The sequence below is a fragment of the Leuciscus leuciscus genome (genome assembly GCF_965113295.1).
Source record: "Leuciscus leuciscus genome assembly, chromosome: 7".
Taxonomy (NCBI): Eukaryota; Metazoa; Chordata; class Actinopteri; order Cypriniformes; family Leuciscidae; genus Leuciscus; species Leuciscus leuciscus.
In genome coordinates, this window is record NC_138731.1 from 37,094,790 (window position 1) to 37,106,193 (window position 11,404).

Sequence of the window (11,404 nt, forward strand, 5' to 3'; positions counted from 1 at the left end):
ACATGCCAGGGCTGCACGATTAATCGCAATTAACATGAAATCGCGCTTGAACCGGTTTGGCTTATTGCGATTTTTTTTTTTAATGCGTAGCAGTAGCTTGTCAGTGACGTACGGCTCTGTGATCAGTAGTAAATGCTGCTCCATCTGAAAGCACTGCGAGTTTGAGTTGCTACGTTGTAACGTGCATTTCAAAAAGCAACATGCGACAAACATATTTCCAAATATCGGAAGCATTTATGAACCTGTTGTCCAACAAAAGACAACATTTAATAAATCAAAGCGTTTCAATCGTCTGTTTATTCAGCTTATCTGAATATCGTTATCTACCGCGGGGCATATTTGGAGTCTCTGGGCGTTCAGATGGAGCAGCATTTACTACTGATCACAGAGCCGTTCTCGTAATCACGTGCGGTTTCATTTCGATAAATCATGCAGCCCTAGAACATGATGTTATCAGTCATGAGAAATCCCCTCAAGCCTCAAACGAATACAACAACAAAGATATCTTCTTTATCTTCTGACACTGATGGCAAACTGAGCAAACTGATTTCTTTACCTGAAGAAGGACAGACACAGGTAATCGCATACGCTCAGTTCTGCTTCTAAATTAAATAAGGGACCAATTTGGAAAGCTGTACATAACTAGCAAATATGTGCATCATACAAAAACATAACACTTGCAATAAGACTTTCTACAGATTTTGTTGTCAGCATGTTGCAAATGGCACAATATTCTAATAAGGATAAAAATACACAAAATTTGCCCATAAATAAGTAATAAGTAAAATATTTACTCACTAAATTTTAAAACAAGGCTAGTATTAATCTCAGATTAAGCAAAGGTCCATCAGAGCAACTGCACCCATACTAAAAACAAAATCCAAAGGCTGATTTATAAAAGGCAAAAAGGCAACATGTTCTAACAGTTAGAAGAACTGGTCTGATTTAATGCTTTTCAAGAGTATGTTAGCATTTCTGTGCTCTAGATATCCAGTCACCATACCCATCATGATGGATCATTACAACTACAAGTGGAACAGAAATAATCAGCTAACTGCCTTTATCCTGTTTTAATGATTCTTATTTATTTTGATTTCTTCTATGTAAAGCACTTTGAATTGCCATTGTGTATGAAATGTGCTATATAAATAAACCTGCCTTGCCTTGCCTTATGAATGTGTGAAATAGAATGAAACCAGGATGAAGACCAGAGTGTTGAGACACAAACAAACACAAGAAAGAATTGAAATCTCCTAATATAGAAGTGGAAGGAGCCAATCTAATAGAGGTGGAGAGCATAAAGGCCTTCTGGGATTCCCAAGAGATTAACTGACATTTCACAGATCAATAAGAGAAACGTTTGCTGACCTTCAGAAGGTCTTTGATGAAAATAGTGATGTGCAGTAGTATGAAAAAAAAACAACATCTCATCTCAATAGTAGTGTACCACCACAATGTAGTTATATTAAATAACCATGTAATGCATATCTCTGCATAATCCAATGATCTAAATAAATACTTTACAAATGAAAGGAACTTCATCCTTTAAAGAGGATTATTATTACTATTATTTGATTGTTTTCTCTTTTTATTTGGAACTTGGAGGCAAATGAAAAGATTGTTTTATTCATAACAAATGAATAGCAAAAATATCTTCATATTGCCACTTTATGTACTGTAACATCAGAACTAAAAGCAAAAGAATGAAAACAGCTAAACTAATCTTAAAAATGTATTCTAAATTCTTATTGGACAAACCACACTGGTCAGTCAAATATTTCTGTTACATAAGGATCTATCACAGAAGTATTGGGATAAAAGTTTAAGGTTAAAAAAAAAAACTTATTTAGTTTAGTAAATGTTTAATTACAATATTATTTGTTTAACATTCAGTTTAACTGATAATTAATGTATCATAATAAATGTAATAAATAAGAAACATTTCAAGAACGTCTGGTGTGGAATTGAAGTGCATATATTCAATTTTATATATTTTTTTTTATGCACTCGAACATTTTTCAACTTAGGAGCACGTGTGCTCCCTGGGAAAACAGTAAGCGTCAAGCTCTGCATTTAAAGCAGAGTGATCTCTATATCATAGTATATATCAGAGCAATTCTAGAACAAATATTCCTCTCACACTTTCTCCACTATAACCTGTTAAGTCTTGTTGTCAAGGCAACAGCAGTAGCTCTGGGAGTCTGTGACAGCATGTGTCTGGTGTCTGTGATCAGCTTCAGGTCCAAACCAGCAGCCTGTGGTCTCACTTTCACCCATAACATCAGCAGCAGACTCCTGAAATTTCCATTCACCACTCCTCACTTTTTTTCAACACTTTGAATACACAGAATATCCCCATGACAACAAAACAATCAATATCTAATTTCCAAAGGAATGCAGAGTTAATTGCTTCAAACAGGACGTGTCAGCTCATAGCTTCTTGCTGGAAGTATCAAGCCAATTAATGATGAGTAAACAGCACAGTTAAAACTGGTCTGTTATATAGAGGTATTTTGGATTGGATTGGATTGGACTGGATTGGATTGGACTGGATTGGATTGGATTGGATTGGATGGATGGATGGATGGATGGGGTTAGTGTTGTCAAAAGTAATGAAGTACTGAAATTTTAAAAATGTGATGATCCCAGCATTTCCCTCTAGCATGGGAATGGTTATAATTGTGATCTTACAAACTATTCTAACTCAAACATTCTGGGAAAATGTTTTTAGATAAAAACTGAAAGAGGTGTCAGAAGCTTAGTAATGGTGACGATGAATTCATGGGACCTTGGTGTAGTTTGTTTATAGCTTTTTACTGACATGGCGACTGCACTTAGGCTTCAAAATTCAGTTGAGTATCTGTGATAAGTGTATTGATGGACAAAACATGCAAGTATCATATAATTTTGTTGATCGCAGAGCTTGTTTTTAGCGATAATCCAAAAGGGAAAATCCTATTGGTTTTTTGTCAAGGGAACCAGCGTGATGCTAACTGCCGGTTGGCCTACAAAGTGACGTCAATACCTGCACCACTCTATTGCGTTCACGCGCTCAATATGTCTGTGATTGGCCATTGCATTCCCACGCTCAACATAGATGTGTAGAGGTGTTTAAGAAACCATTCAACAGCGCTCAAAATGCTAGAGGGAAATGCTGCTGGTATCGTCACATTTTTTACATTTTGACAACACTAGACGTGGTCAACCACTACACCATATTCATGCAATTACAACCTTACAGCACTTTTAATTGTGTAATAATCTGCATTACCCATTAGTCCAAGTTCAACACGTCACTAAACAGGATTATGCTGTACGTCATCAACTTTAATTATGCCAGCTAAACCAATGCCCATGTTTTTAATTAACTGAGTAGGCAAGGACAGCAGAAATTTAAATTTTAACATTAATTTTACTCTTTGTCTCAGACTGTCTGGAAAACAGCAGTCATCTTGCTCCTCCTTGAGACAGAATGGCATTCATGAGAGGATGATCAAGCTCTCGATTAAAGTCTCTCTGCAGGGACAGCACGAGCCTTCTGCGTCATCTTATAAATAATCCATATGGACAGACGAGCGATGAGTCACGCACACTGTGTGAACCACAGGCAAACAGAAGAGCATGAGGAAAAGACTGCCAGGGATATGTTCATCTATAAACATGGATAATAAGTTTGGTAATATATAAGAGATGAATGCTCCACTGAAAACACTGTAGCAGATCTCCCCACACATTCACTGGCTGTTTGTGGAAGTGCATTATTTACATTCCACAGCTGCCGTATGTGTGGAGTCATAATGTAGCAGCTGATAAGAGCCGCCGCCACTCCCCTCTTCAACTTCCACAAAGTAAACATTAGTGGGTTAGCACACTAATGCTAAACATTATTGGTTTCATCATGATTCATTCCAGTTACTCAAAACTTTTACAAAAAAAAAAACATACTCGTTCCCTAAATCATTTAGTGGCCCTTTCTACAAGTCATTCCCCTGCAAGAGGAAACAAGACTTTCTGTTATGAATGAGTCACTCAACAAACTTGCTAAAAACACTGAGGCGTTCCGGTCTAATTATGCATTCAGTAAATTAATTTGTATTTGCCTACAAATTTACTTAACAGCAGTAGCTAATCAATGATTTTGATAGCCTAAATAACTTGTGTGTGCATGGAGTTGGAACACATTCATAACAGTTTCTTTTCTTGTTGTGAATGACTAAAGGCCAATCACGGCAAGAACAATTAACTAGGGCTGGGTTGACATTATCGATTAATCGTTTTTAATCAATCTTCATTTTGATGAACAAACATCGATCCAAATCAATCTTTTAGATTATGTTTTCTGTCGATGTGTGAACAAAACTTTACAAACATTATTTGTAGAGCACCATCCTTCCAATTATCACGATCTTCGTTCACAAACGAGACAATCTAAAAATCCCATTTCAATAACTTTGGTTTACGAACGAGTTGTTCCAATTCATTCATTTTCTTAACACCCCAGTTCATTCAGATGATTCACGAATTAGATGTTTTTGGTTATTTCGCTCACCAAACATGTCATTCATTAATTTTATTTTTTTAAAAGAGAAGGCTGATTCATTCATAAACTAGGGCTGCATCTGAAATTGTATATTTCCCTACTTTATAGTAGGCTAGCGAGATTTTGAAGTGTTCATGTGGTGGTCACTTTACTATCCCATGAATCCACGGGAGAGGATTTGTGAATGGCAGTGAAGTGACGCAACTGACGCTGGTAGGTCACATGATAATGACAACATGGCGAATATAAGGACGTCCGAATTACATTCATAATACACACATTCATACTATATAGAACATACTTTTTAGCGCTCGTGAAGTACTTATTCGAAATAAGTGCCTAACGTTACTCAAGAGAGCATGCGATTTCGGACGCTGCCAAGCTGTTTCATTTAAAAACTAAAATTTCGTTCAGTCCGTTCAACCAATGAAATGCTCCTTCACAGCCCACACTCGAATACAATTGGTTCAAGCTATATAGTTGGTCTTTGATGAAAGTGTAGTGACAAATTGGGTCACCCCCAATGTTCAATTATTCACTTAATAGGCTATTATTACTATTATTATTTATTAATTAACAATTAATCAAGTGTAAGAAATGACGTTCAATTGGTTTTATTGTATTGTATTTTGTATTGTCTGTTTCTTTTATTTATCTCTCTCTCTCTCTCTCTCTCTCTCTCTCTCTCTAATGGACCTTGAGTCTAGCATTTTTATTTATTTTTATTTCCCGTGCTCCCTTCAAGGGAATTTTCGTACGTATGTGTTTTCGTACGCATTATATAGTAAGATATGCATATTTTAAATTAATATCATTCATACTTAGGATAATAGTTAAAGGGATAGTTCACTTTGAAATTAAATTTTGGTATGTTTTAGCTTACCTCAAGGGCATCCAAGATGTAGGTGTCTTTTTTTCCGCAGTAGTTTCAATTTTGATATTTTTAGGTCAAATCTATATATACAATAGAATTCGCATTGGCTACTGCAGTTCATAGGAACGAAACCGTAGCCAAGGCGACTTCTATTGTATATATCTATACCCGCCCGCGCTCTCAGATCACTTGGACGTGGCTGTGTACAAGAGGTAAAAACGATATAAATACTGTTCGTTTTCTCACACAAACCGCTCGTTTCGTGTCTTAGGCCATCAATGTGTACTTACGATGGGGAATTGTTTAATTTGGACGATGGGGAATTGTTTTAATTTGGACTCTGTGCATGCTCTTTGAGACAGTGACCATCGACCTGCATTATATGACTGACAGACAAGAACGGTTTGACCTAAAAATATCAAAATTGAAACTACTGCGGAAAAAAAGACACCTACATCTTGGATGCCCTTGAGGTAAGCTAAAACATACCAACATTTTATTTCAAAGTGAACTATCCCTTTAACTGACAGTTTGGGGAGATCCGATTTCGAGGGAGGACACGATTTGTCATGACAACGGAACAGGAGTCACGCGCTTCCAAAAACAGCCACTTCTGTGAACGGAAAATACAGTCAGTGCATGGAGGTGAACGAGACCGATTCACTCACTTAAAAAGATTCGTTCAAAAACCATAATGTCAAGACGTTGGACTGTCCTTCATATAGTAATAGGGAGTGCCACATTACCACAAATAAACACTGTATACGTGACCTTAACCAAATTCTAATATATGAATATTAGACTACACATGTTCTCCACCCACTTGCAGTAAAAGTGTACACACACCGCCACGTTGTCAGCCCTTCAGGAATATTTTGGCGCGTGTGCTGAACACATGCCGTATACTTCTGATCAATAACCTTGAATATCTCATGCGTCATGACCAAATTACAAATAAATAAATAAATTTCGTACTTATCTGCCGTCGCTTCCTGGACAGTCTCATCTTTCTTCACCGGCTCTGTGGGTTCAATCGCACCATCGGTCTTTGTACACAGAAATCTTCTCCCAGCTAAAGGCTGAATAAAAGGTCTTCCATTGTAGACAATCTTTAATTTAGATATTCTGTCATCCCGATAAGCAGCGCTGAAGCAGTACGCGTTTGGTAAAGTCTTTTTGTGCCTTATAATGTCAGAGAACGAACGCTTAGGGCTGGTTTGAATCAACTCCTTGAGCACAATTGAAGCCCTAAACTGTAACATCTCAGTCTTGTCGAGCTAAATCAGTTTAATGTCCTTATTTTGAAAAATACTAGGAGACAACTTGTAGTTCCAGAATCAACAGCACAGTCAATTTCCACACTTTACGCACCTACCAAATACTGACTAAGCCAAAAGCATTTTAGTGACGAACACCGAGCAATGCGTTTACGTACACGCCCAGCTAACGTATTATTGAGCAACGTGCTAATGTATGCACGTATTCTCTCACATCATTGGCTGAAAAAAACATGTTTCATTTTTGATTGCCATGCATCACATCCTGCAATGACTCACTGTATGACCCGCGTTGTAGGTTTTGTCTTTGACTTTGGAATGTTGCTTTTTGAGTATATAAGAAATTGAGTGAATTCTCATTATTGTTGTCCTGAAAGTGTTTGCACATTTACCTTTTTAGCAAAACTAACACAGTACTCACCCTGGCCACCACATGTTTGAACTGTTGCCGTCAAGAGGACGCCTCAGATCACTGGACGCTAAGTAAATGAATTGTGTGTGCAAACTCAGCAATAAATAAATAATAAATAATAACATTGCACACTTATACTAAAAAAAACACAAAAAAAACAGTATTGGTTTAGGTATACTTCAACTTCAATTTGTTTATTATAGATAGGTCTAATTGTCAATGCAATTTTGTTTTTTTTAAGTTTGTTTTTCCATCTAATATTTATATTTTATTTATTTTAATTTAACTTTATTTCAATTACAAAAACTTTTTTTAGTTTTACTTTGCAATAACAAAACGATGTGCCTATATTTACCTGATATTTTATATCATATTCTATATATTCTATATGCTATTTATATTATACTGTATAGGGAGATCAGAGTTGTTGTCACACTTTTTACTCCAGTGAATATTTCTCACAGTTGGAAAAATTACTATCTATCTAAAACAGAACTGTTCAGAGAAACATCATTATAGCTGACATATATGCACAGTCTTTAATTAAATGTAAGCCATATGGAAAAATTCATGCCATCAACTGAGTCGTCATCCATTTTATAAGACCAACTGCAATTCAATTAGACATAAAATCTGTTATAATGTTGTTGTTTTTAAAAAATATATATGTTAAAATAAATAAATAGTAATGCTTAATGATGCAATTTTAAATTATTACCTGTAGATTTTAATCTGATGCAAGAAAATGTTACTATAAGATGAAACTGGGCGAGATGTTAATATAAGATGAAACTGGGTGAGAACAACAAAATTTGATTGTGGCATGTTTTAGAGAAAACAGTTTATCTCTAATGGCTGTAAAATGAAGAGCTCAGGTCTGCATGGAGCTCAAGAGAAACCAATCACGACTGATTTCCACATTAGATCATTTTTCTTGGGAGTGGGAAAACTACTTCTGTAACTGAGGCCACTGAAAAAGTTGTTGTTGTGCTCAATCCAGCAAGTTGCAGATTTAACTCTGATTTTATCAAGAGAATCATATATCATCTTATTAATCTCTTGATTAACCGGAAAAATAAAAGCCATTTTGTTCTGTATCAGAACAATTGTATTTTCTGTGTGAGTTTGTCCTTGAGGAAAACATTATAATATGAGTCATTCAGGCCTACCCATTCTAGAAACTTCTAAACTTTTACAAGGCCTAAACCAAAAAAGAATGTAGTGTTTTACGCCTCCTACTGTCACAGTGAGGTAATTACACGAGGTTACGATTTCACTCTTGGCTTCAAAAGGAAATAATCCATTAGAGAACACGTGTACAGTCTGATGCTGCCATCTTGTGGAATGTGTACACATAGAATGTGTGAGAAATTGGATTTAGCCCAAACATAACAAAACAGCAAATATTTCAGTTCGACTGTCATGTTTGTTTATATTTATTCTTGAACAGTTTTCATCTAGTTATAAACAGCAATATGTCTCTTACAACAACAAGTAGCCTAGTGATGGTATCACATGGTAATATCACGGTACTTCAGTGGTATACTGTTGGTATTACCATAACATTTCTGAAAAGTAATTGTATTAGCCTATATGGTGCATGTATGCATGTATGAACGGACCTCTGGTTCATATAAAATCAGTTCATATGACAGTGACTCAGAAGTAGCCTAAAGCCTGTCATATATAGTGGCTGGACAAAATCAATCAATAAAACAACAAAATATTTGAAACTATTATAGAGAGAATATGGAGATAATGGTCAGGGAGAAAAAACACTGTTTTATTTAGATGACCAAACTGAGCAAACTTGGAGCAGTTGCTGATATTTATATGGCCAAGATGAAATTCTGATAGCTAATGTAAATCAATTAGATCTAAATAACAGTATAGCAGACTAACAATGCATAATATCCCTTGTCACTCTATATCTCCCAATAACGTGTCTTAGTAAGATGATTATTAAATGCTTAGTTTTCACAAATTAAAGTTCTGTATATATAAATAATATAATAAACAAAATAATAAATAAAATATAAACAGATGAAAAAACGTATACTTCAAAATGTGAAATGTTTAAGTGTACTAAATTAATCAAAAAAGCTGGTTTCTGAAACACCCAATGCCGCAACTTTTTTCCGGTCTCATCAGACACCCTCGTCTGGGTGACCCAGCCGGAGATGATCATTCCCCTCTTGATCCACAGAAGCTGTGAAAAAAGCTTCATTTGTGGCTATGATGTTCTTGGTGACTCTTCTTTCCTGCAACCCTCAAATACCAAAGAGAAACAAAGCCCCTGCAGCCCACCTCCACCCATGCCTTCTACATTCCTCTGCCAGCTCGAGATACTTGGCCTTCTTGCGCTGGTGGGCCTCCTCTATCTGGACTTCCCAAGGGACAGTAAGTTCCTCCAACATGACCACTTGCTTGAAACAGTCAGATGTTAAGACCAAATCTGGCCTGAGTGTCATCCTTGCAATGTTTTTCGGATAATTTCAGCTGCTTCCCTAGGCCAACCTTCAGCAGCCAATCACGAGCTGAGGCTAGCAGCCCATAGGCTCCAGCTGAGGTTTCTCGCCCGCCTTGACAAGGGTGATATTGTGCATTATTGGGAGCTGGTGTTTACTCTGTTGGATTGCGATACATATGGTGTCAGCTACTGCCTTCAGAACCTGGTCATGGAGCCACCTGTACCTCCCTTCTCCCAAGACTTTCGGGCAGCTGCTCACATAAGATGTGCTCTAAGGAACCTCTTGCCAGGCACAGAGGTCATGCTGGGGTATTAGCTAAACCCCAGCAATGCAGGTTGGCTGGGATTGGAAGGAAATCATACACTGAATGGATCAGAAACTTGAGTCTAGCTGGTTCTGTCTTCCAAAGTTCTGCCCAGGTGATCTTACGTGCAGTTATGGTCCCAATTAGTCCAAGCTCCCAGCTTGCACATAGCTATTGTTACTACTACTGTTAGCTACTCCGGCTTTCGCGTTCCTCTTCCACTTCTGCACGGACCTCTCCTTGGATCAGATGACGTCTGTCTCTCCCCCAGGCTTTGTCATAGCATAGTCTTGTGTAGGTACACAGATGCTATACAACTCATTGCCCATATTCAGTACAGGGAAATCCATCCATCTGGGGTGCTCATTCCCCCCCACCCCCCTCAGGCACCCCTGGGAGTATCTCTCAGAAGGGCTTTCCGTAGCTTTGTGTAGGTGCTCCCTTGAAGGGAGCACGGGAAATAAAAATAAATAAAAATGCTAGACTCAAGGTCCATTAGAGAGAGAGAGAGAGAGAGAGAGAGAGAGAGAGAGAAATAAAAGAAACAGACAATACAAAATACAATACAATACAAACCAATTATACTAATGTTTTCTCATAGGTGACATATGTGTGTGTGTCCAAATATTATATAAAATCAAAATCCTAAAAAAAAAATAATAATAAAAAGAAATCGTTATTTACAGTCCATAATGTCCATATTATAGTCTCACTGAACACCTTATTTCCTTTATGCACTAGGGGGCACTATAAGGTGCCCTTATTAAGTGAGGTTCACTATAAGCTTTTTTATATTTTTTTATTAAAGAAAACACATTCTAGCTTTTTGCATTGAACTTTTTGATAATTTAACGCTATTCAGGCTCCAGCTCTAATATCTCTGTAGGGGGGACACAGTATAGACAGGAACTGCTTTTGGAGATTCATTAGTGTGCACATTACAGGACTGTTTATTTTATACAGCCTACAAGGGTAAAATGTTTATTTTTCTATTAAATCGTATCGTTCACAATGACTTGAATTACGCCTTACCAGGCGAGGCGCCGCAGCCGGTCTGACATCCGCGCGGAGAGGCTTCATTCCGGGCTGACTGTGGGCGGGCAGTGAGGTGGTGGTTATCAGCACTGAGTTTAGACGCACACAGAGACAGTGCGTACGCACAACAAAGGGTGGAAGCACAACAGCGAGTGTGTGTGAGTCATTCTGCAGTTTCAAAATGTGTTAATATGATGTAGATGCAAATGAATAGAGGTGAAGACATATCGACCCACACGCTGCCCTCACTGTCATCTGTCTGAACGCATGTCATCAAAGGCAGATAGGCCTACTTGAAAGAATATAACGACAGCATCAACTCTCATTTTAGTCACAATTATAGTAACATAACCGTTTATACATTTTATTTAGTCATATACACTTTATTTTACTCTAAATATTACGCATTTTAGTTTAGTTTTTTGTGCAATTATTTTCTACACTGTCCAGCCAAAAGGTTTTGTATAGTAGCTAACTTAGAAATATAATAA

At 37.2% G+C, this 11,404-nt stretch overlaps 1 protein-coding gene and 2 long non-coding RNA genes across 7 annotated transcripts in view; 1 reads left to right on the forward strand and 2 right to left on the reverse strand.

The window, feature by feature from the left end:
• Positions 1-6,847, reverse strand: part of glsb (glutaminase b) — a 51,450-nt gene extending 44,603 nt beyond the window's left edge. For all 5 annotated transcript variants that reach the window (XR_014207477.1, XM_082175742.1, XM_082175741.1 and 2 more), the window contains exon 1: positions 6,390-6,847. Coding sequence is in view for 4 of the 5 variants with exons in the window: in XM_082175742.1 (XP_082031868.1) it covers positions 6,390-6,676 (287 nt within the window). In the remaining variant the exon portion in view is untranslated. The remainder of the gene's footprint in view (positions 1-6,389) is intronic.
• Positions 1,081-2,247, reverse strand: LOC309503056. Its single transcript, XR_014207482.1, has 2 exons — positions 2,126-2,247; positions 1,081-2,088 (listed from the first exon to the last, which is right to left on the reverse strand). It is a non-coding gene; the product is annotated as an uncharacterized lncRNA (long non-coding RNA).
• LOC309503055 lies at positions 5,028-6,382 on the forward strand. The gene is made up of 3 exons (XR_014207481.1): positions 5,028-5,151; positions 5,286-5,384; positions 5,945-6,382. It is a non-coding gene; the product is annotated as an uncharacterized lncRNA (long non-coding RNA).
• Positions 6,848-11,404: the final 4,557 nt, after the last annotated feature.